This window comes from Leuciscus leuciscus, assembly GCF_965113295.1.
Source record: "Leuciscus leuciscus genome assembly, chromosome: 1".
In the NCBI taxonomy this organism is placed as follows: Eukaryota; Metazoa; Chordata; class Actinopteri; order Cypriniformes; family Leuciscidae; genus Leuciscus; species Leuciscus leuciscus.
In genome coordinates, this window is record NC_138725.1 from 29108573 (window position 1) to 29136097 (window position 27525).

Sequence of the window (27525 nt, forward strand, 5' to 3'; positions counted from 1 at the left end):
ATACTAGAACTTATTCATTAGATACTAGTACTTATTTGAATAGTGACTAGTAACTATTCTTTTGTTACTAGTAACAAATTGCATTTTTTGCCATTGACTTCTATGGGGATCTCACGAGCCTGTAGTCTGAAAAGATACATTTCCTTTCAGGTTGTGGTGGAGGAGCATATGGCAAGCCCTTTTAACATTTAACAGCTAGACTGGATATGTGTTGCAGATATCTGTAATTCAATTCTGCCTAGTCAAAAAGAAAATTTCTGATATCCGCAACTACATTCTTCCTATCCATAATTGTCATTTCAGATATCCACAAAGACATTCTTCCTAGGACAAATGACATCACTTTTGCCATTCATTTGTATGGGGTTTATCATTACAGATATCTATAATTCAGTCGCAGATATCCACTATGTGAATTACGGGTTATCTGCAACTGAATTGTAGATATCTGTAATTCTAGTTTGAGATATCTTCAATTTGATTCTGACTAGTCATAACTCCAGTTCAAGATATCTTTAATTCACCTTAATTCAATATATCTACATGTTCCTTTTCAGATATCTTAAATTAAGTTTTGACTAGGCGAAATTACATTGTAGATATCTGTATCTGGAGTTATGACTAGTCAAAATGGCGTTGTAGATATCTGTAACTGGAGTTATGACTAGTCAAAATGGTGTTGTAGATATCTCAAACTGGAGTTAGGGATAGTCATAAATTAATTGTAGATATCTATATAGATATCTTGAAATTAATTTTGATTAGAGATATCTGAAATTTGAGATATCTGTAACTTTCATTCTGCCTAGTCAAAATGTAATTACAGATATCTTGAATTAGAGTTTTGACTAGGCCAAATGACGTTGCAGATATCTCTATGCAAATTAGGCCCGCATCACACTTTAGGCGGGAGCAGAGCGTGTTGTTCAAATCATCAAATCACATAGCACCTGTTAACTTGTAATTAGCACTGATTAGCACTATGTCGGAGCAACCAGAGGGCAAAGGAGTTTTTAAAGGTGCCCTAGAACTTGAAATTTAATTTATCTTGGCATAGTTAAATAACAAGAGTTCACATGACATACAGTGAGTCTCAAACACCATTGTTTTCTCCTTCTTATTTAAATCTCATTTTTGAAAAACACCCCTGAAAAATAGGCGAATCTCCACATAACACCGACTGTGACGCAACAGTCGGGATCATTAATATGTACGCCTCCAAAAATGTGCATATGCCAGCCCATATTCAATGAAAGGCTGTGCAGAGGATGCGAGGACTTTTCATACCCTTCCCACAGAAAAGAAATGTCAACAGGCGTGGTTGATGTTTATCTATAATCGGATACCGCAACAGTTTAATTCGAAGTTGTTAGTTTGCTCTGCCCATTTCACCACGGACTGTTTTTCTAACCTGGGATAATATCAAGGCAGGCTTCTCTCAGCGTCTCATACTGACGAAGGGGGCAATTTCAACTATATTCCAGCAAGCGGTAAGTAGTGATTTACTACGGAAGTAGCGATCAACTTCACATCGTTTCTCTTAGTAAGATGAAAATAATCTTACTTAAATTGTGATTAATATATATACAGAAAATGATAAAAGAACAATCCCTTTCCAATCACCCAAGCTGTCAATCACACAGCGCAAGTTTATCTGGACACTTGCCAAAATTTGTTATGAAATGACGCTGTTACACTGCACAACGAAGCTCTTACTGTATTTATATACCTCATGTTTGCATTGGTGATTGCATTGCATTGCATTGGTGATTGCATTGCAATCATTAGTGAGAGTGTAGAAACTGCGTTGCAATGATAAGATCTTTTGTCATCAACCTCTGTCATCTGCTCAATGCTCATCACTGCAACCTTTTATGTGATGGGAATAGATCTAAATACTTAAAAAAAACTTCTTACGATTCGTTAATCCCGATAGCTGTAATAGTATAAACGTATAATAGCTGTAATAGTAAAAGTTTTCGAGAGAGTTCCACATGTAATGCCAGATATTTCATATGCAAGCATGTCAGCCAATCACAGCAGAGGGCGTTTACACTGAAGTCTCTCAGCAGACACGCCCCTTCAAACAGAGTGTTCAAATCAGAGGATGAAATCAGGCTAGGAAATATGCCTTTTATTTCTAAATTATAACAACTTTTGATCTAAAAAACATACTAACATTATAAGGGCACCCCAGGAAACATTCTAAAATAATAAAATAATCCATGCAATGGCACCTTTATTCATCTTTTTAATGCTGTTAGATACTGTTTCAAACTAAAAAAAATATTTAAAAAATAAGATCTGATCTGAACTAAGAACTTTTTTTCTCATCTAAGGAAGTTAATGTTATTGTATAGCAAGAATAGCATGCACGTTAGCATCTTTATTAAAGGGAATTAGTGTGAATCTCTTTCACGCATAAATCTTACATCAACAATAACCTACTTTATTTTAAGCATGATCATAAATATAGCATTGCAACATTTTAGATTTTTTTATTATAATATTGTATATAATGTTTTTTTTTATTTGTATATAAAAAACATTTTCTGGTGTTTTTTTTTCGATTACAGCCAACATAGAAATAAGGAAATTAACCCACTTCTTCTTTGATTATGGCGGGGAGGGGAAATTACTTATTTATGGATATCTAAAATAGAGCAACGTCATGCACAATAATTTGCACTAGTCATCATTTTTTAGACGTTTGAGATATCTTTAACTTTCATTCTGCCTAGTCAAAACTGAATTACAGATATCTGCAATTGTCATTTAAGATGTGTGACGAGTTGAATGTCGTTTTTCAATGATGTCATTGCAGATATCTGTAATTCAGTTTTGCCTAGTCAAAACTGAATTACAGATATCTCCATCTGTCGTTTCGACTAGTCACAATTACGTTACAGATATCTTGAATGACAATTCCAACTATCCAAAATGTAATTACAACTAGTCAGAAAGACATTGTTGATATCTACAATGTTAAAATCGGGATAGTCAAACTTAGCTTTTAAATGTTAAAAGGGCTTGCCGTACATGCGTGACACACACACACACACACACACACACACACACACACACACACACACACACACACACACACACACACACACACACACACACACACACACACACACGCTGGATCAGATCAGATACATACAGAATTTACAGAAATATTATATTATATTAACTTAACATAACATAGATCATTTAGCAATGCTGAAGTCCCCATGGGTGTTTGATTCTCAGCCAATGAATAAAGACTTGAATGCAGTAACAGAGATCATACAGATATACAAACAGATTCAAACATGATTCAATGGACGGCTGTTAAAGAAAGAAAAATTACAATTCTGACCATTTGTTCAAGCTCACTTCTCATGAAAAGTGTCTTTGAGCAAAGGGATAAACTTGATATGACAGATCAACCGAATCTATCTTATGCATACAAACACGGGCATGTTTCCACACTGTGTGTGAAAATACACTCAAAAGACTGACTGTCACTGAGAAGATCAAAACACATTTAATCAGGCATGACTGTTAAAGCTCTGTGAAAACATGAACACATTTACTAAGGTCAGGCATTAGGATGAGGAAGTGAGCCAGAAATAATGATGTAGACACTCCACCATTCAGTCATGTGTGATATGATCATTGTTTGGAGCTTGTCTCAATGTTTCTGATGTACTATTAATATTACTGTTATCTCAGCATCACTCAGCTGAGATCTCCAGCGAAACATCAAAGAATCTCTCATAAATTAATCACAAAATGCATGATTTATTATTTCATACATGTCAAAATAATTTCATCTATATAAAGCTATTTCATTTCATATGATGATGATGTTATTGTCCTTGTAAATGATGTTGTGAGTTGATTACTGACTTTAGTTGTGAAGGGTTGGGGTCAGAATCCCTTGTCTCTTCACTATATTAATATATATCCTTTTGAGTTTTTACTTTATTCCTATAACAAGTACTAATCAAGTTATATAATCGTTAACTATATTCACGAGTGATTCATATATGGTTTTAATCCTATTTTTGTTGTCAGCATTTCTGCTCATATATTTTTAAGTGCATTATGGTGTCTGTGACTAATCTTTATTGCCCTAGACGAGGACCTTGAGAACAGGCCCTTTGTATTGGGAAAACAGATAATGAGGGCAAGCCTGAAGGCCCATCAGATGGCTCTGTGTCTGTTTTCTGCTGACCAAGTTAAGGTTACAGGGGTCAACTTCTACGTGACTTACATGATCTAGTTCACAGTTAGTTCACAGAATTGTATTTCTTTCATGTGTATTTCTCTAGAGAATAAAGTGGACAGTATCTGTACTTCTTTCTAAGGAGGGAAGGTGTTATCAGTATGTTTTGGGTAGTCTGTCCTGATAACAATGTGCGCAGGCTCTCTACAACCTTGGTAGAACTGTTATTCTCTCTTTGTGCTTTTGTGTATGCGTTGCATGTTCTGTGCAGATCTCGGGACCCTTTTCGACGACCTCCGAGGTCAACATCGTACCTTCAGGGACTCGGACGAAAATTATCTTGATTAATGTCAATGTATACTGTCTGTCTATAAGTGTAGAATTGTTTAGACTTTATGTTCTCTTAGCCAATCAGAAGTAGCAAATATGTAATGAATGCCCTTGGAAATGGTATAATTGGTGTACAATTTTTGTGTAAGGTAGAGTTAGCTTGCGACCTCCTCGTGAGACTTTGACGCTGGCTCTACCAATTTAACTGCAAACTATTCTTCAGTAAATTTGTTCTTATTTGATTGAACTTCACGACTCCTGGTCTTCTTTCATCATATCTGGGGCCTCATTTATAACCGTTGCGTACGCACAAAACAGGCCCTGAAAGAGGCGTACGCCACTTCCGACGCATAAGTTGTGATTTATAAAAACAAACTTGACGGGAAATTGTGCACACCTGCACGCAAACTCTGACCCATGCGTACGAACGTTTTGGAGATGGAGCAGTTTGGCGACACCGATGGTGAGCTGGAGTTAAATGTCTTTTTGGTCACTTTTAGACAGAAAATCTAAAGAAAATGAAACATATAAGATAATACAAATATAATTTCACTCACCAAGCCTATCACTTGAAGCAAATATCCACCCCAAATGTCCGCACCAGCGAGCGCGATGGGCCGTTTAGTGAAACTGACGCAAATAACAGTTTAAATAAATAAAATAATGATTTAAAGGTCCCATTCCATGGATTATTTTATTATTTTATAATGTTTCCTGCACAGTAAAATCCCCAGTGTTAAATCAACACTGCTCAGAGCACATATGGCCCCACTCTACATGGTGTTAAAGTAACACTGAAGCAGTGTTAAAGTTAATGAGACAATTAAGTGATCAATTGAGTGATGATTGAGCATTAGTGATGAACACCTGTTGTTGTTAACAAGCAGAATCACTGAAGGAAAGAGAAACAGTACACAGCAAAAACTCCAGTGTTAAATTTAGGGCGCTTTCACACTGGCAGTTTAGTGCGGACCGGGGCACGGTTCGCATGAAAAATCGCTAATGTGAACGCTGTCATCGGACCCGGGTGCGCACTAGAGTACCGAACCCGAGACTACCTGGAGGAGGTGGTCTGAGCTCGGTTGCTCCCGAACCGTGGCGCGGTTCGCGTTAATGTGCAAGCAACACGGACTCGGGTGCGCGCTTGTTCAGGAAGTATAGTATCCGCGCATGCGTATCACTGTTGATATCATTGTTTCCTCACACACGACAACCATGAGTGGCAGGGGAACGTTGTGAAACACGGCGTCCCCTGGATATGTGCTGAATTACACCATGTAATGAACATAAACGTAGTTGTCTCTCACTATGTTGCGCATAATAGCACCAAAAAAACAGACAAATTACAGCTATGCTCAGTCGAGTTGTATTCTCCATGCGTTTTCCGTGTGCGTTTGCGATGACGTAAGATCACTGCAAACGCACCTGGGTTCGATACAACTAATTGAGTGTGAAACCAGACCAACGCTGCGGCGGGCGCCGGGAACTAGCGCACTCGGGTTCGGACCGCAGCAAACGAACCCAGTGGAAAAACGCCCTAACACTCCTGGGAGCAGGGCCGGCGCTCCGCACACGCACATCACGCACTGCGCGTAGGGCACCAAGTGCTTGGGGGGGCACCAAAAAATCTGGGTCGTGAAAAATCATCACAATAGGGTACTAGTATAAATAACAAATAAAATATGTCTAAAGCATGTTAATATTGGGTTTAAGTGGTCGTTCAATGAGGCGTATTATATGTTGATCCGACGAAAAGTATGTGTGTATTTAAGTGGTCCAGTGGTAGAATTTTTGCCAAGCGTGTCAGAGGTTCTGAGTTCTAATCCGCACTCATATGGTTTTTTTTTTGGTTTTTTTTTATCAAAACCGATTATGTTTTTTAGTGGTTGTATATCAGGCAGGGACACTTTTTGTGCTTTTTGTTTTCTAATTGTACCGGAGCGAATAGAGAGTCTCTCCACAACGGATTGAAACGCGCGTCTGAGTGAAGGCTGTGCGCGAGCCAGAAACAAACATAGTATCCGCGCCACTGATCGCTCGGCAACGAGCACTTTGATCAGTTGATTTAAAAAAACAACACATTTCAGCGCTAGATCGACTCTTATTTAAAAAACGAATGAAATGAATGCTCTGCTGGTTAACTGGAGATGTTTTGTTTGTTTGTATTGGTACATTCGTGCGGCGAGATGTTTCAAAAGTGGTGGGGACATGTCCTACCCGCAAATTACGCCTATGCGTATGCATGTCCAGGGGCGTCGCTATAGTAGTGCAAAAGATCCGGGGCTTTAGCCCTGCATGGCTAAAATCTTCTTTTTTTTTTTTTTTTTTTTACTTTGAAACTGCAATTAGAAGAAAAAAAACCCCCACAATCTCAGTGTTTGTATATTTTCATATTCACAGAGTTGTCAAATTATGTACAGAATTATTATATTGTGCCTGACCTTTGCACTTTGCACTTTTAACTTTCTGTGTTTACATTGTTCAGTTCCAAATCTGTGTTTTTAGTAATTGTGGTGGTATTTGGTATTTATAATTTTAACCTTTATATTATTTATTTCTTTTCATGTTTGGTGCCATTGTTAATGTAAAATTATTTATTTGCAGCAGTTATTTTGGAAGTAAAGAGAACCTAACTAAGAAATTCTGAATGGTTGTTATTCCCTTGGTGGGTGGGTGGGGGGCACCACCAAGCATTTGTGCTTAGGGCACCCAAATGGCTAGCGCCGGCCCTGCCTGGGAGTGTATATGAGTCCACACTCAAGAGTGTTAAAGTTAATGAGATAATTAAGTGATTAATTTAGTGATGATTGACCATTATTGAATACACCTGATGTTAACAAGCAGAATCACTGAAGGAGAAAATCTCAAATTGTAAGTTACCATTATGGAGATCAGTGTTTGCTTTAGTTGGACTCTTGACCCTTATATGTTTACTTTAAATTTTGTTTGGCTGTTGTATCCGAGTTATAACTGACAGATGAACAAAGAGAAGTGATCTGATGGTGTTGATTATGTTATGACAATCATCATTTGAACTTGATCACTGAACTCATTAAGACCCTTATTTCTGACTTATATTTATATTGTTGATCACAGAATAACTGTGATTCTGTATAAATATCCAGAATTGTAGATATAATACAAAGGAATTCTTAAAAGTTGTTTAGAAAAAAGAAAAAAAAGCGCACACAGACGTCAAGGTTCAGTCTATACATCTCAACAATGGTGACGAGCAGAATATTCAATTAGGAAAAGTAAATTACATAGACAATTCAGATCATAATTTATTCATACCGCAATGCATGATGGGAGCCATTAATGAGTTGTGATTGGTGGCAGCCACTGCAACATGCTTTATTATTGTCACCATTGTTGAGATTCACAGGCTGATTATTGATGTCTGTGTTTCTAAATAAATTAATTTGAAAGTCTTTTGATCAGAACAATGTTTATTAAAGGAACACTCCAACTTTTTGGGACTTTGGCTTATTCACAGTATCCCCCAGAGTTAGATAGGTCCATATATACCTTTTTCATTTCTGTGCGTTCTGTAAGTGTTATTTGACGCACCCACCGCTAGCCTAGCTTAGCACAAAGACTGGATGTAAATGGATAATGGTAGCATACTAATCCCAATAAGTGACAAAATAATGCAAACATTTTCCTATTTACATGTTGTGATCTGTATAGTCACAGCGTGTACAAATAACAAGGCTATATGAGACAGAGACCATTTTTAATCGTATAAATACTGGGAACTATATTCTCACTAAGCGTAGGAGTACAGCTAACGTTACTTGGGCGGAGTGGCTACTTGGGCGGAGTGATTAGCGCAGCACACGAGACGCCCTGTGGTGAGGAGCAGAGAGTTCGCTCAGAGTTGGAGTAATAGAGTCAGCAATTACTAGAGAGTAAATTTATAGTTTACAATCATGGGCGTTCGCTGTATTGTAAAGAGCTGCGACAATAAACAGGGGAGACCAGGTAATACTATGATGTTTCATAGAATTCCAACCAAAAACGCTGACCTGATGAATCGATGGCTACAAACACACCTGTAAACAGCATCACAAAGTATTTCGTTTGCTCTGAACATTTTACTATAGACGACTATTTTGAAAAAATGCAAGTTGCCACACGGACCATGAAACGTGTGCTAAAGGATACAGCCATCCCATCGATAATAAAGACAGGACAAATTGGATCACCTGTTGCTGCGGTAAGTGTTCTGTTATGTTTTGAGATGACTAACATTAGCCATACTGTAACAGTGCCATGCTAATGTAATGTAACCTTAGTAGTGACACTATTACGTGAATAGGGGCTCCGTGTATCCTCTTTATTGTTATTATTGTGTTGTCATGAACACACTGTATCGCTCAATAACAAATGAGCGGTGCTAAATGTAACTCTCAGGACTGTAACATTCAACTTGCTAATGAACAGCTTCCAAAGTTTGTAACTCCTCGTCTGTGTATTCTGGCTCAAAACTATATGGTTCGGGATCTTGGTTTGATACACAGTAAAATTCCTCTGACAATTCCTAAAAGTCAGCCATGATCACGAGTCACGTCTAGCTCGTTAGTCACGTTTGTTTTGTTTACGGAACCATCAACAGGGCGTCTCGTGTGCTGCGCTAATCACTCCGCCCAAGTAGCCACTCCGCCCAAGTAACGTTAGCTGTGCTCCTACGCCTAGTGAGAATATAGTTCCCAGTATTTATACGATTAAAAATGGTCTCTGTCTCATATAGCCTTGTTATTTGTACACGCTGTGACTATACAGATCACAACATGTAAATAGGAAAATGTTTGCATTATTTTGTCACTTATTGGGATTAGTATGCTACCATTATCCATTTACATCCAGTCTTTGTGCTAAGCTAGGCTAGCGGTGGGTGCGTCAAATAACACTTACAGAAGGCACAGAAATGAAAAAGGTATGTATGGATTTATCTAACTCTGGGAGATACTGTGAATAAGCTAAGGTCCCAAAAAGTCGGAGTGTTCCTTTAAGTATTTTGGATTATATGAAAAATACTGAAAATCATATGTAGAATCACAGAGCTGCTGTAATTACCAAGTTAAACCAAACTATCTCAATAAGTTTCGTTTTTTGGATTACAACATGATGTTGTAACATTATGTCTAAACATAACCAACACCATCAGATCACATTGTCTCTTTGTTCATCTGACTGTTATAAATTAATAACAGCAGACAAGCAAAAATTTAAGTAAACATCTAAGGGTCAAGAGCCCAACTAAAGCAAACACTGATCTCCATAATGGTAACTTACAATTTGTGATTTTCTCCTTCAGTGATTCTGCTTGTTAACATCAGGTGTCTTCAATAATAGTCAATCATTACTAAATGAATCACTTAATTATCTCATTAACTTTAACACTCTTGAGTGTGGACTCATATACACTCCCAGGAGAGTTCATTTAACACTGGAGTTTTTGCTGTGTACTGTTTCTCTTTCCTTCAGTGATTCTGCTTGTTAACAACAACAGGTGTTCATCACTAATGCTCAATCATCACTCAATTGATCACTTAATTGTCTCATTAACTTTAACACTGCTTCAGTGTTACTTTAACACCATGTAGAGTGGGACCATATGTGCTCTGAGCAGTGTTGATTTAACACTGGGGATTTTGGGATTTTGCTGTGCAGTTGTGTTTAGACGGGTAAAAGTTGGAAACTTGAACAAATATTTTTGTGTCAACTGTAAGGGGGTACAGTTGTCAGACCCACCAGGGGTCTGGTGCGTAACTGTGCGTAGGATCCTTACTAAAAGTGTATGTGCGCCTGAAAGCCAAAAATGGCGTACGGCAAAAAAATATTCAGACTTATAAAACCGTTCGTACGCCAGAACCTGCGCAGAATTCACTTTATAAATCCCAGTCAGCGGAAGATTGTGCGTACATCTCCACCCTGAAATAACCATATATGGAGCTTACAACGCCTAGTTTTACTATGCAGATCCTCATCTGCATATAATTTGCATATGATTATTCATCCACATGATAACGTTTAACGTACAAGACACATTACATTAATAAAAATCATGTAGCCGATCCATGCCTTGTTTTTGAATACATAAATCAAATAGTGTAAAATACATTTCAGAGAAAGTTTTCTCAATCTTTTCCACTGGCCAAATTGTATTTTTAATTGATTTATATTTTTTATGGAAACAGATAGGCCTTGGGCATTATTTGCACAAAACTATTTTACATTTACATTTACATTTAGTCATTTAGCAGACGCCTTTCTCCAAAGCGACTTACAAATTAGGACAAAATTCAGCGAGTCATCATAAAGAGGCAAAAGCAACAACAACGCTAGAAGTGCTCAAAGTACGAAGTTCAGGTATTATTCAGAGTAGCATAAGCCTGATAAGTGATGTTACAAAGGGAAAGGAAAACGAATTTCCAGATGTTACAAAGGGAAAGGAAAACAAATTTCCAAATGTTACAAAGGGAAAGGAAAACAAATTTCCAAATGTTACAAAGGGAAAGGAATTTTTTTTTATTTTTTTTTATTTTTTTATTTTTTTCTATAAGGTTAAGTGCTCACGGAAGAGATTGGTTTCCAGCTGTCTTTTGAATGTTGTCAGGGACTCTGCATTCCGGATGAGGGTGGGGAGAGCATTCCACCAGCATGGAACTGTGAATGAGAATGTTCTGGAAAGTGATTTTGTGGCTTTCTGTGATGGAACCACGAGACGTCGCTCGTTGACCGATCGTAGGTGTCTGGTAGGGATGTAGACTCGTAGGAGTGAGTGAAAGTAGGAGGGAGCTGAGCCTGTGATAGTTCTGTAAGCAAGCGTCAGTGCCTTGAACTTGATGCGAGCAGCGAGAGGTAGCCAGTGCAGAGAGATGAACAGAGGAGTGACGTGGGCCCTCTTGGGCTCGTTGAAGACAAGACGAGCTGCAGCATTCTGGATCATCTGTAGTGGTTTGGTTGCACATGCTGGAAGTCCAGCCAGAAGAGCATTGCAGTAGTCAAGCCTAGAGATGACCAGGGCCTGGGCGATGAGTTGTGTTGCATGCTCAGTTAGGAAAGGCCTGATTTTCCTGATGTTGTGCAGTGCAAACCTGCATGATCGAGCTGTCTTTGAAATGTGATCTGTGAAGGTCAGCTGGTCATCAAACGTTACTCCAAGATTTCTGACCGATCTTGATGGGGTGATTAATGATGACTCTAGCTGGATGGTGAAGTCGTGCTGTACAGACGGATTGGCAGGGAGGACGAGAAGCTCAGTCTTTGCCAGGTTGAGCTGCAGGTGATGTTCCTTCATCCATGTGGAGATGTCCGCCAGACAGCTTGAGACCCGTGCAGCTACTGTGGGATCATCTGGTTGAAAGGAGAGGAAGAGCTGCGTGTCATCAGCATAGCAGTGGTAGGAAAAACCGTGTGCCTGTATGATGTGTCCCAGTGATGTGGTGTAGATGGAGAAGAGGAGGGGACCAAGAACTGAACCCTGGGGAACCCCTGTGGTCAGTTGATGTGCTCTGGATACCTCACCTCTCCATGCGACCTTGAAGGACCTACCTGTGAGATAGGACTCAAACCAGTGGAGTGAAGTTCCTGTGATGCCCAGTGATGAGAGGGTGGACATAAGGATCTGATGATTCACCGTGTCGAAGGCGGCAGACAGATCCAGGAGAATGAGGACTGAAGATTTGGAAGCAGCTTTTGCGATCCGTAGGGCTTCTGTGACTGACAGTAATGCAGTCTCTGTTGAATGTCCTTTCTTGAAGCCAGATTGGTTGACATCCAGCTGGTTGTTTAGAGACAAGAAGGATGTTAGTTGGTTGAAGACAGCTCTTTCAAGTGTCTTCGCAATGAATGGTAGGAGAGAGATAGGTCTGTAGTTGTCTACAAGTGATGTGTTTAGCGTTGGTTTTTTGAGCAGTGGAGTAACCCGAGCCTGCTTGAATGCTGTAGGGAAGGTGCCAGTATGGAGGGATGAGTTGATGATGTGTGTGAGTGATGGTAGAAGTGTGGAAGTCTTCTTTTCTCTGATTTTCTCAGACAATCTGCTATTATCATGATAAGCAATTATCTCTGTCGTTAAAACATTAAAACACAGCACGCCACAGGAAAAGTGTTCAAAAACATTGCATCCACAACAAATATTTCTATTGATTGAAAATAAAAAAAATGTTGTAACTTCTCAGTAATGATTTCATGTTTAAGTGTTAACATTAATTTGAATGGCATATTTAATCTAAATGTTTGTATCAGAAGTAAAACATAGTTTAAAGGTCCCGTTCTTCGTGATCCCATGTTTCAAACTTTAGTTAGTGTGTAATGTTGTTGTTAGAGTATAAATAATATCTGTAAAATTATAAAGCTCAAAGTTCAATGCCAAGCGAGATATTTTATTTAACAGAAGTTGACTACACCGAACGGCTGGATTGGACTACACCCCACAGTAAATTCCCCAGTGTTAAATCAACACTGCTCAGAGCACATATGGTCCCACTCTACATGGTGTTAAAGTAACACTGAAGCAGTGTTAAAGTTAATGAGACAATTAAGTGATCAATTGAGTGATAATTGAGCATTAGTGATGAACACCTGTTGTTGTTAACAAGCAGAATCACTGAAGGAAAGAGAAACAGAACTACAACTGACTTCAGCCACAGCCTTAAATTAAATCAGATGAAGATAAAAAGACATTAAATCTGTGAAGATCTCAGCAGAGGAGGATTAAACAACTCCACAAACAGAATTACCAGCTTCACTTATTACTAACCAGACTGACTTTATTTCTGTCATATGTCTATTAGGGCTGGGCGATATATCGCATGACATTGATATGCGCCTCTCGTTAGTAAAGCCGGTTCCTTGATTAGTAGTAAATCGCCTTCACCTGCTTCTGCAGAAAATTCTGTTTGTGGAGTTGTTTAATCCTCCTCTGCTGAGATCTTCACAGTTCTCTTACGAGAGGTCTCTCGTACTGCGTTTGTACAAACGCTACGGGAAAAGGCCTCTTTTCACGAAACACTGAAGCATAAAAATTATCCTTATAATTTTGAATTATTGTAATGTGCGTTGCAGCAGCACACAGCCATAGGCGAGACGGCTCGCTCGCCATTGGCTGCTCTGCGGCAACTGCATCAGCCTATCGAGCGAGGCCTGAGGTGACGACAGGCCAATGAGGAAGCTTCGCGCCCTCTGCGCCGCGTCCCGTCGAAACGGACGTGGCCTAGCTCTATAAAGGAAGCCCTCTTTCTCTCACATTTCTCAGTTCCCTGAACAGGCAACTGGGAATGTCTTATTGCAGCAAGCGAGTGTGTTTCTTAACACGCACGCCTGCCAGCAAACACCGAAGAATACATATTGACGCTCTCTTATATGCTCAGCGCATTCAAAAGATTTCCCCCTTTGGCTCAGTGGTGGAATCATAGGCTTTTCGCACAGGAGACCGGGGCTCCATATATTTATGCCGCCAAATGCTTCGCTCTGCCAGTTCCCTGAGGGCAACTGCAGGTGTGCATTTGTGCAATCAGCGAGCGCGTAGTAACCGCTCGCCTGCAACCTAACACCGTTTCTACGGTCCCCGTGCGTCACTGGCGAAAGAAGAAAAGAGTGATTTAGTCCCGCTACGCCGGGCCGTTATCCACTCGTCACACATTCTGGCAAATATTGCAGTGAGTGAGCCTGTTGTGCTACACGCACTCCTGCAGACAAATGCCAGCGTGAATAATATTCGCGCTAGCTGAATGCCAATGTGTCTTCCCCTGTGGCCTAGTGGCAGATTCACAAGCCTTTCGTTTTCGTGTTCGAATCCCGGGTCTACCAACATTTTTTAATTATGCCGTCAAATGCTCGCTCTGTCAGTTCATGCAAACTCCCTATAATAAGACAAATCTCTGGAGGCATGCTCCAAGCACACTCTCATCTCATCCCTTTTCCCACATTTGTAGTAATGACACTATAACCAAACCGGAAATTGTAACGCGTGCGCACGCGAAACTTTCTCGTGCGCACGCAAAAAGTTTCTCGTGGGCACACGATAGTTTCTCGTGCGCACGCAATAGTTTTGCGTGCTCATGCGAAAGTCCGTATTATAATTTTTTTTGCAAAGGTCCCCTCAGGGTCTCCGTAGATAGTAGCACCTCCAAATCACTTTCTGTAAAGCTTTGTTTCTTGCAGCTTGCTTTAGCCATTTTCTTACTGCTTTCTTTTGCCAAAGTGGACTCATTGCCATATTTAAATTGATTTAATTAAGGGAGGAGACTGGGTGGGGTGTTGTGCTTGTGCTTGTGCATGTGCGCTCAATTGTACGTAAATTGGGATGTACAAAGAGAATATGCGTGGGATCCTTTGTACGCAGTGATTCATCTGTTTTTTTTTTTTTTTTTTTTGTGTTAGTATGAATGTTTTAGTATGAATTTAACGCAAGTCTTTGTACATGAGGCCCCAGGTGTTGTTTAAAGTTCAAAGTAATTGTTCTGACTTCATGAAGCCTCATGGTGTGAATAAAACCTCAAACTGACTAGAACAAACTCTTTGAAATGTATATATGATACTGGATATCAAGGGTGAAACTGTTAAAGGAGAACTTGGTAACTTTTTTAACTTAATAAAACTGTCTAGAAATCATTTGGATGGTTAAACAACCTGTTCTAGTGATATTGGTGACTTTCCCGCTCCCCCCAGCGTTCCCAGGCGGAAAACCAACCTTGCAACTTGGGGACTACCGTCCCGGCAAGATAGAAATGGGAAGTCTCATGAGAAGCGAGAATGAGAACGAGCGCGAAACACGAATTGCTTTACGGCAATTCAACATAAACACACACGCATGTATGATGTATTACCAGATTACCCACCTCGGTAGACATAGCTCCACACGATACAGTTGGCTTGCTCCGATCAAAACAAACGCACATGAGCAGCGGTAGAGAGGGGGAGGAGGCCGCCGCAAGTGAGCTTTTTACGACCGTGTTGTGACATATACGCCCCCCCCCCCACAGCTGTAGGGGGAGCTCGTGGGGAAAAAATGCGACAACAAAACGGAAAATCAGTGAAGAAGTGACTACAGTTCGCTAGAATTACCGAGTTCTCCTTTAATAATGTAGACAAACAGCAAACTCATTCAATGTCAGTCATGTGTGCAGTGAAATATAATTTAGTTAAGCATTTAAACGCTCTGTTGAGAAGTTTAAAACATGGAAAGCGCAAAAAGCAATCATATCAGGATACTTCATGAATTTCAGAACTAAAATGAAGAAATTGCTCTTAATTCAAGCAGAATCAGCAGAAAATTAAAAAAGGACAATAACAATGAGATGTTGATAAAATGAGTAAAGAGTTTAATCAATATTACATGAAGCAAATACAAACATTAAGAAAAAGTGAAAGCGAATTAGACAGATCTCTCTCTTTACTGACTTATAAAAGCCAAAGCATCTCAAGAGAAGAAGAGAAGAAAAGTGTCCAGTTTCAAAGATACATGAATGTATATCTTGCGTTTCCATGGAAGAGTAGAAGTGGAAGAGAAACTAGATGTTCTAATGAAAAACAATGAAGAACGAGTTAAAAATTAATATAAGATTCATGTCTCTATTAAAAGTGTTAAGGCCTCTTCTTCAGCTCCTGAACTTTGCCTCCAAAGGTTTTTCCAGGGTGAATTTTCTGATGCTCTTTCAGTTCATCTCTTTCTATCATCCGCAGTAAAGGCCTTCCAGCACTGAAACACACACCGCCGTGTCTTTTCTGCTGTAATATTACTAATGAATCTTCTCCTTTGTGTGAATCTTCAAGTGTTTCTTCAGGACTGATGCTCAATGAAACTGTTTACCGCACTGATCACAGTTAAATGGTCTTTCTTCAGAATGAGAGTAGATGTGATTTCAGAGCGAAAGCCTGAGCCGCTTCTTCCCAGTGTGAACTCTCCTGTGAATCTTCAGACTTGATTTTCATGTGAAGCGTTTTTTACACTGAGGGCAGGAGACAGATTTTTTGTTCACGTCCATCAGGTCTAAAAGAAACATTAAATCAAGTGAGATTTCAAATGAGAGACAAATGTGAAATGAAAAGTGAAGCTCAAAGTCAAGATCACTGATGAGTTCAATAGTCATTTTAATCTCATCAAATCTGGTCAACAACTGCTGTGCACAATTATGATCTATTTTAATATCATGAAGATGATTTGTGTTATAAATCTCTAGTTTGGTCATGAAACTCTAGATGGCGCATACTTGACATGTAATCTGTAAGCAATCACATCATTTACAACACCTTTCTAACATTAACAGAGGAAGAATCTGGAAGCTTCTCGTCTCTGTATTCTTGATAAGCACCAGAGCAAATACAAAAACATGAACTGCTGTTAGAAAACATGAAAATACTGTTTGACGTTTTATCTTCACCATAATAAGCAGTGTCAGAAACAAAGTTGCACAGCGCTGCTGTATATTGTCAGAGAGTGATTTTGCATTGCTCTGAACAGATAAATCACATGTTAAAATCAGACAGATTTTTTTTTTATATCACACATTCATGTTTGGTTGAACACGAGTTAATAGAAACCAATCAAAGAACAAAATGTCTGTTGCTCATCGTGGCTGTTAAGAAACGAATGAATGAATGAGGAATTGATATAGCGCTACTATTTACTACTGTACACACCAAGCGCTTTACAATCACATCAGGTGTCGGCCTCATTCACAACCTGGATGATTCAACAGCAGCCACAGTGAAACAGCGCCAACTATAGGTGGAGAGGAGAGATTTGACTGTGACTAACTTACACAGAAGAGATTTTGTTTCTCAGCACATAAAGATGAACTTCTTACCGTGATCTCAGACTGTGATGATGTGGTTTCTCCACTGTATGGATCTTCATGTGTATCTTCAGCTGACTTTTAATAGAGAAACTCTTTCCACACTGATCACACGTGTGCGGCTTCTCTCTGCTGTGGATCCTCCTCTCATGTGTTTTCAGATTTGCTGGCTGACTGAATCTCTTGTCACAGTGTGAACACTTGTAAGGTTTTTCTCCAGTGTGAATCCTCTGGTGCAGTTTTAAACATTGCGCTGTAATAAAAGTCTTCTCACACTCAAAGCACATGTACTCTCTCACACCAGTGTGTATTTTCTGATGTGTATGTAAACTTTGCAGCCATGAAAAACTCTTTCCACACACAGAACATGAATGTGGCTTCTCCTTCGTATGAACTGTCAGGTGTGACTTCAGGTTTGATGCCCTGAGAAATGTTTTGCCGCACTGATCACATGTGAACGGCTTCTCTCCAGTGTGGATCCTCATGTGATTTTTAAGGTGTCCTGATTGGCCGAATATCTTCCCACATTGATCACATGAGAACGGCTTCTCTCCAGTGTGAACTCTCATGTGAATCCCAAGACTTTGTTTGTGTGTGAAACTCTGTCCACACTGATCACACGTGTGCGGCTTCTCTCCGCTGTGGATCTTCTCATGTGATTTCAGAGATGATGACTGAATGAATCTCTTGTCACAGTGTGAACACTTGTAAGGTTTTTCTCCGCTGTGGATCTTCTCATGTGTTTTCAGAGATGATGATTGACTGAATCTCTTGTCACAGTGTGAACATTTGTAAGGTTTTTCTCCAGTGTGAATCCTCTGGTGCAGTTTTAAACATTTCGCTGTCATAAAAGTCTTCTCACACTCAAAGCACATGTACTCTCTCACACCAGTATGTATTTTCTGGTGTAATTGTAAACTATACGGCAGTGAAAAACACTTTTCACACACAGAACATGAATGTGGCTTCTCCTTCGTATGAACTGTCAGGTGTCTCTTCAGACTTGATAACCTAAAAAATGATTTTCCACACTCATCACATGTGAACGGCTTCTTTCCGGTGTGAACTCTCATGTGTCTTTTAAGGTGTCCTGATTGGCCGAATATCTTCCCACATTGATCACATGAGAACGGCTTCTCTCCAGTGTGGATTCTCATGTGAATCTCAAGCTTATGTTTGCTTATTAAACTCTTTCCACACTGAGTGCAGATGAAAGATTTCTTGGCTCTTCTTTTCTTTAAAAATGTCTTTTTAGTCTTTGAGCGACTCAAATGTTTTTCTCCAGATTTGACATGATGTTCCTCCTCCACTTCACTCAGTTCTTCACTCTCCTCCTCCACTTCACTCAGTTCTTCACTCTCCTCCACCACTTCACTCAGTTCTTCACTCTCCTTGCTCTCTTCCATTAGCTCTGAAATTAAAGAAAAAAGTTGAATTGCATTTCCAGTACATCTGTCACGTTTAGTGTTTGTGTTCATGTTATGTTTGCCTGTGACACCCAGTTTGCCCACGTGTCTCTCTGTTTTAATCCCTGTCTTGTTAATTAGTTATGAGTTCATTTGTCCAAGCTGTGTCTCGCTTTCCAGTCTTCTGTTCTGTGTATTTAAGCAATGTGTTTCAGTCTGTTCCTTGTCTGTTGTCGTTGCTATATGTTTGGTTGTTCTGTTCATGTTTCTTTTGATCCAGTTTGTGAGATTTAGAGTTTGTTTAAATAAATTCTGCTGCAATTAAGATCCTGCATTCTTCATCGCTTTAACCAATGCGTGACAACATCCAAATTCAAAGAGAGAAATACTATTATAAAGTCAAAGGACATAAACTGAGCCCTAAAATATTCCCATCATTTTGATGAGATTTTATAAATTAATTATGCATGTCCTGAAAATCTCCATGAATGAGGAACATAGATCTTCCAATTATTACTTTTAAAACATTATAGGCACAAATCCCATGTTTCTGTCAAGAGAACTATTAAAAATATTTGATCAATGACACAATTATCTAACGTAATAATCACACTAAACATACAGTATACAACAGTGCCATAACATTTTAATTCAAGAGCTGTTGTTTATTAGGCTACATTCAAAATAACACAGAGATCCATTTTGAAATAAAAATATTTGGTAACACTTTATAATAATGGTCCGTCATTAATAAGTAACTATGCAGGAAGTAATGAAGGACTAATGAGTAGTTCTACAAGTTAAAATGAACAATAACTGAGCGAATACTCAGTCAAACAGGCATACAAAGACACAGGCTTGAATTCTCTTCTTTTAAATGAAGTAATTTATATAAAAAACAAATATTCTCATCTTGTGAAATCTGTATTAAAAGAGAGCGATTCCAGTCGAGCTCATCTCATCTCATTACGTTATAATCGGCCCCGCCCACGGAGAGCGCGCGCTATTCAAACGCAAATGACTGAGACGATCCCATACAAACTGTGAACGCCCACATATCAGCTCGAGAAAACACATCAAGTTTATTCAGATGATAAGTGTAGTTGTCTACACTGTCTCGCAGCGCTGTGAGGAATAATAATAATGGAAAACGTACCTCAGAAGTGCTGGTATTTCGAGGAGCAACGGATGGAATACTGTAGTAAGTTTTCTTTCATTCTCAAGTAAATCGCGTTTCTGTGTGAATGAATGAACGGCAGCGATGCGCTGTTTACCACAACTGAAATGTGTTGAAATAAAATGTATTTGTATAAGCAACGTATTAAATAGCAAATTAACATTTATATTCCTTATAATAAAAACGAAAGACCGATGTTACAGACATATGAAAGACAACATTTCGTTGATTAGTTTTGGATAGATTACACATTTTTACTGTAAAATATCTGCCACCTCAAATAAGCTTTTGTTTGCCAATTTTTGCTAATATGTTAAATATAGTATGTTTTGTCAATGTAGGCTATATTCGAAGTAATGAATCCTTAACTTTGAAATATATATGATAAAATGTATACTTTAGTTTTTACAAAGAAAGATTACACTTCAATTGTTGTTGTAATTGTAACCTTTTTAATAAAAAAAATATATATTTACAAGGTAGATGTAAACAAATTTTAAAAGGTAAATATAAGCCTTTTCTTTAAATAATTTTTATTGTGTTTTATTATTGACAAATTTGGGGAGAGGATACATATTCCAAAACTGAAAATACAGTATGAGAATTAACTGCACAATTACTAGACATGTTTTCCTTGGATATTATACAATTTGCAAGCAAAATTTGTGCCAAAAAAAAAAAAAAATTGAAATGTTTCCAACTGTGAACCAATTTGGTATATATATATATATATATATATATATATATATATATATATATATATATATATATATATATATATATATATATATACATATATTGCTCTTGCATTCTTTCTTGTGGCTATAGGTGACACACCTGAATGAATGGCTCATTAAGTATGCGGGCCCCATTGTCTCCTCAGGTGTGAACCACTACATATGCATGATGCTGTTGAATGGTTGACACCCCTTGCACATATTGTCTTTACAAACAAAAAGTGTTTTACAAGATTTAAATCAATGTATTGTGTTATGTGAATGATAAGGGCAGGATGATTTTCACATCATTTTGAAGAAAAAACTCAAGGCAATGACATCAATTAGTCAAAAGTCTTATTGTCACATATTTAGTATGTGTTTTGTGGCCTTATTTCAGAAACTTTAGTTTTTAGTTTTTTCAATAACCATGCATAAACATTATTCTCTCAAAAATACAAACATGTACATGCATGTTGCTCACATATTATGGTAGCCCTGTTTGTGCTAAATAGAGTGTAATTATACCTTTGCCATTAATATGTTTATAAGCAACTGAAAAAAGCACAAATGTCAGGGCATGTCAGAACATCTCAAGGACCCCAAAAACCACTCAGACCCCAGAGGGTTAAAGTGAAAAACACTTTTTCACTTTAAAATAATGGTCCAGAATTGTAATAATTAATCAGGGATGATTCATATATATATATATATATATATATACAGGGCCTGAAGTTAACTTTTTTGACCACCAGCCACTGTGGCAGGTGGATTTAAAAATCCACCTGCCACAGTAACTTTTTACCAGCCAGTTTTTTGTTTTGTTTTTGCCTCATAAAGGTGAAAAATAGAAATCACACAAACATTGTTCTTTAACTTGTAAGAATACACATTTAAGTGCTGCATCTTTTTATTCATTGACTTGTTTTGTCACAGACATAGTCATATGTCATATTCATATATACTGACTGCTGCTAATCTGAGAGTCCACAAAAAAGGAGCAGATGCACTCCTCTTCCTCCACTGCTGCTGCATCTTTATGAGGTCTGGTCTCCTTGACATGTCCCCACTACTTTTTGACATGTCCCCACCCTCACCAGAACTGGGGCCCCCCACACCCAAGACAAAAATGGTTTGGCCACTGATCAAAATTTGATGTTGTCATTTAATTTGAAGTTCAGTACGCTCAAAATGTCCGGTCAGCACAAGTCCGGTTCTCAGAAGAGGAAAGAAAAGAGAAGAAGAAAATAGAGGTTTTCTAAACAAATATATATATTAAAAAAAAAAGCGGTGACGGTGAAGCTGGAACTAGTAAAGTCAACGTAAAGCAAGGTAAGAAACAGCGCAGCAAACGCTTACGAGCATTGTCAGGAGTTTTCCTGCATTTAAATTTTTGGGGCGGCCGAAGATTTTTGTCCCGCCAAAGCCGTCTCGATTTTTGTCCCGCCAAAGCCGTATTTGATCGGTAAGTGATGTAGAATAGAATGACTGCTGCGCCTGACAGGGCGATAACGAGCAGAGAGAGCCCCGGCCGCGCGCGCGCACTCTCACGTCTTCAAACAACACGTCGAGCGCTGTCTTGCGCTCTCTCACTCGCGCATATTAATCAAAGTCAATTGAACCGTTAAGCAGAACTAAATTAATATGAATATTACTGGTAAAGTTACCGGGTACCAGACATTTTCTCACTGGTTCCCAACTCAACATACACACGCACACACATCTGTGTAACTGTCATTGTACCATAACCAACGTACCATGTTGTACATAACAACGTACCATAACCAACGTACCATTGTACCATGTACCATAACCAACTAAAGCTTTGCTTTAATCTCATCTCATCCCATCTCACCAACAGTTTAATACTGTTACTCGCACATCCAAAACATTGTATTTTACGTCGCGGACTTAAAAAATAAATAAATAAAAAAACAGACGCAAAAAAACCCAACAACTAATGAATCACTCAATTCTCATTGGCTACCCGCCAATGTGGCAGGTAGATTGACAGTTTTACCCGCCAATTGCAAAATTCACCCGCATTTGGCGCGTGGTCGGGTGTTAATTTCAGGCCCTGTATATATATATATATATATATATATATATATATATATATATATTAGAGGTGGGCATAGATTAATTTTTTTAATCTAGATTAATCTAGATTAATTTTGAAATTAATCTAGATTAATCTAGATTAAAATGGCTCATTTGAATTCTGCCGAAGGCATTCAGAATATGTGTGCTACCCAAATAATGACTATAAAAGTAAGTCTTTGAGAACGGGTTTCTCAAGCCAGGTGGCGCATTAGACCAGGGCTGCGTTCCAGTCCACTTTTAGACACGCACTTGCGAACTTCCCTAAGCACTTCCCCTTGGGGGAATCCCTGCCGCCATTTTGAAGTGCGTTCCACTTCGTGAAGTGGACGAGGGAAGTTTATATGGACAGACCCTCGTTCCCTCGATTTTGACCGAGGGAGCGAGTCTGCTTCAAATGTACACTTCAGGCACCTATATGTCCCACAATGCAGTACGATTGTGACGTCACCACATATCTCGTCTAATCACCACCACACAGACAACTCTATGATATATTAATTATAATGTTTTAAATTTAAAACAACCCAAACACACCTATAAACATTTGGATGCTGCATTAAACAAATTATTAAAGGGAAAAAAATTTAAATAATAAATCAACTCCACAGCTGATTCCAAGTGATCAAGGGCTTAGGACGTTCTAGTTCAGCCCATTGCAGTTTCCGCCAGAAGTGGGCACTCGCAATGACGTACATCCGAGTGAACGAGACGAAGGGAAGTTAGCGAGTGAAGGGCATGACAATTTTGGACTGGAACGCAGCACAGGGGCTCATCTCCTGTTTCCAAAATGCATCACAAACTGCTTGAGAAAGCTGTTCTACTCATAGACTGTAAAAGGTTACTACTGTACTGTTACCGTCCATAGGCAACATTAGGTAGGCCTATGTTATTATCAACTACTATAGGCTATCAATTAGGGATGGGCGATATGGCCTAAAATCTATATTGTGATATACATTGCAGCCTCTTGCGATAACGATACACAGTATATTATAATAAAACCATTTCAGAACAGATTACACAGACCCATGCTAAACAACTGCTAAATGTATTTTTTTTTAAAGGGTGTATGTAGTTTTGAGAACATATATTGTGCAAAACTGTAAGTATACAACATAATTTTGCAGATAAATAAAATTTAAGTACACTAGCTGCAGAGACTTAACCCTCTGAGGTCGAGAAACGCGCCCACGCGTTTTGCTGGATTTTTTTCACATAGCAGCAACATAAACTTAAAAAAATCTGTCATTTATGGTCATATAAATAAAATAAATACATGATTATAAACTATAGAGGGTCTTCTTTTTTTTGTGTACACTCACATTAACATCAAAACCTTGTTTTTATTTTTAAATAAATAAAATAAACAGGGTGCGCTTTCAGCTCACTCTGTCTCCGCAAAAATCTTTCTGAAACAAGTCTGGAAAACTCAGCGAATACTTATCACACAACCATGAAACATGCGTCTAAAGAAAGCTTTAAATTTCTACTTTTAAATAAAACAGTTCACATTCAAAACAAATATTCTCCTGCAATGTAATCTGTATGAAACTAAAGTGAAGTACAGTTTCTCCCGTCTCATCTAATTATCTGTAATTAGTTCACGCCCTCTCGCAGAGCGCGCTATTCATAAGATAATGTGCTGAGGTGATATGCAAAATAAGGTAAACGCCCCCTGAAATGAGTTCACACCCACTCGCAGAGCGCGCTATTCATAAGATAGGTTTCTTCATCAGACTTACTGATAGTTTATCGCGTTTTGAGTATGGCACGCTTCTCCAGTAAAGACGCCCTTCAGATGATTCTGGACAGCGAGGAAGAATGCATGATACCGGGTTTTTTCCTCAGAGGAAGATTGTAACTCAGACTACGAACGGCAGCATTTTGAAGAGCGAATTCCGCCGAGGACACAATTTCGGAGTAAGTTTTACTTAAAAGTCTTTTGTCTTTTATTTTTCGTGTTCGCATTTATGAGGAAAAAACAATATTACGTGACAGTTCTCCATTTTGGACGCGAGCGCTCTGAAAGTGCACTAAAAGACTTTCAAACTTTCACAGAGACCTCAAAACAGAAACTACAAATCCTTTCTTTAAAACGAATTTCGTTTTGTATCAATTGTATCTTCATTTTAATAATTTTTTCATTAAAAAAATTTCCTGGATTTAAAGATCAAAACAAAAAACTATGTAGCCTAATAAATGTGCATTTCTCCGTTCACTAGCCTACTGCGAAGATCGCGAGTCAATAGCCTATCGTCAACTTCATCTTTGCCAGAAGTTAAATTTAAATTGCGTGTGTGAATGAATGATGATGTTTTAGCAAACTGTATTGCTATACTGAGATGAGTAAAAATGTTGAAATATGTTGAAATAAAATGTAGGCTATTTGTATAAGCAACGTATTAAACTGCAAATTAACAATATATTTCATGAAAACAATGTTACAGTCAGGCAAAATATGAAAGACAACATCTTGTTGACTAGATTTGGGTACAGTTTTTACTGTAGAATATACTGCCACGTCAAATAAGCTTTTGTTTAGCAATTTCTAAATCTATTTTTGTCAAAAATAAAGTCATCAACTAAGATGTTAGCTGTTCCAATGTTGACTATATTCAAACTAATGAATACATAGATAAAATGTAGGCCTATAATCATTTTTTTTTTTACAAAGAAAGAGTACACTTGAAATATTGTTGAAATTGTAATTATTGTTGTAATTGTAACCTTTTTAATAAAATAGCAAAACATATTTACAAGATAGATGTAAGCAAAATCTTAAATGGTCAATATAAGTCTTCTTCTAAATATATCTTTTGTCCTTGCATTGTGGCTCAGTCACTGTGCCACACCTGAGTGAATGGCTCATCATTATGCAGAGTGGGTGGGACACTGTATTCTAAGGTGTAAACCACTCCTCGTTCACGCCCCCCTCGCATATTGGCTTTCCAAGCTAAACCTGTTTTACATCAATTTAAATCAATGTATGGTTTTATGTGAACGATAAAGCAAGACTATTTTCACATAATTTTGAAGAAAAAACTCTAGGCGAGGACATCCATTAGTCAAAAGTCTTATTGACACATATTTACTATGTGTTTTGTGGCCTTATTTCAGAAATTTTAGTTTTTAGTTTTTTCAATAACCATGCATAAACATTATTCTCTCAAAAATGAAAACATGTACATGCACGTGGCTCACATATTATGGTAGCCCTGTTTGTGCTATATAGAGTGAATTTACACCTTTGCCATTAATATGTTTATATGCAACTGAAAAAAGCACAAATGTCAGGGCATGTCAGAACATCTCAAGGGCCCCAAAAACAGCCCAGACCCCAGAGGGTTAAGTAGGTCTAATGTTTATTATGGCTTGGAGCTTATGAAACCCCAAATTTAAAATGAGAATATTGTCTAACTGATGTCTTTTCAGTTAAAAAGAAACACAACAACGATTCTTAAAATCGAGATTATGTGCTACACCACTAAGATATATTGGAATGGGAATAATACGCGTGCGCTGGTATTCAGTGATATCATGTTTCGTTTTGAATTTGAGGTGGTCGAACGGATTAGTCGTGTGTTAACTTACCGAACTGTTACCCCACACACTCTGTATATAGTTTGCTGCTGCTCGTCTGACGGCTTAAACCCGAACCAAGTCCAAATAATGGATGTTGCACCGATCTTTTTCACCAGCTTTCACTTTCAGCCGTGTTTACTTAAGATGACGACGAATATGCGTTGCAGCCGGGTTTACCTCGCGGCCGCGGGTAGATTGCGTCATCATAGCTTGTGTAGTATAGAGCCATCTCCCAACCCAACTTGGAGAATAGATTAACGGCGATATTTTTTTTATCGCGCGATAAGAGTCTCGCGTTAACGCAGCACGTTAACGCCGATAACGGCCCACAACTAATATATATATATATATATATAATATATTACAGTTACATTAAAATTATTGAAGCTGAAAAATAGATCAATTGTATATATCAATAACACATCACAATGCATTATAATTTAATCATTAATATATCAACAGTCCATTCTTCAGATCAATTATCATAATAACTTTTACTGGAAATTAATGTAATTATCGAACAGTTGTTTGTCCAGTAAACGGCCGTAAGATTAACTTATCAATTTCTCAATAAAGTTATCACTTCTTATAATTCAAGGAAAGTTCATTTCTGGCCATGAAAATTACTCTCATGTCCTTATAAAATTTAGATTACTGAAATAGTAACAAATTGTAAAGCTTTGTAGCTTGGATCAAACATTTCAGGGACTTTCGTAATGTGAGCAGCAGACAGTCAATCGAGGATATAATGAATTTTAACCCTCTGGAGTCTGAGCGGTTTTCTGGGCCCTGGAGGTGTTCTGACATGCTCTGACATTTGTGCTTTTTTCAGTTATTTATAAACATGATAATGGCAAAGGTGTAAATTCACTCTATATAACACAAACAGGGCTACCATAATATGTGATCACCATGCATGTATATTTTTGAAGTTTTAAGAGAATGTTTATGCGTGGTTATTGAAAAAAATAAAAATGAAAGTTGCTGAAATAAGACCACAAAACTCATAATAAATATGTGTCAATAAGACTTTTGACTAATGGATGTTGTCGCTTCGAGTTCTGGCTTCAAAATTATGTGAAAATAGTCTTGCTTTATCGTTCACATAAAACAATACATTGATTTAAATTGATGTAAAGTCAAATATGCGAGGGGGGCGTGAACGAGGAGTGGTTTACACCTGAGAATACAA

The 27525-nt window shown here is 38.2% G+C and overlaps 1 protein-coding gene across 6 annotated transcripts in view; it reads right to left on the reverse strand.

Moving 5' to 3' along the window:
• The window catches only part of LOC309499953 (uncharacterized protein), a 58597-nt gene that overhangs the window by 13304 nt on the left and 17768 nt on the right, over positions 1–27525 (reverse strand). For 4 of the 6 annotated variants that reach the window (XM_082171520.1, XM_082171515.1, XM_082171517.1 and 1 more), the window contains one exon: positions 17362–18760. The exons of 1 other annotated variant lie outside the window; for it this stretch is intronic. In XM_082171520.1, coding sequence (XP_082027646.1) covers positions 17362–18755 — 1394 coding nt within the window. In that variant the 5' untranslated portion in view covers positions 18756–18760. The remainder of the gene's footprint in view (positions 1–17361; positions 18761–27525) is intronic. One more of the 6 variants, XM_082171519.1, reaches the window with a different exon arrangement.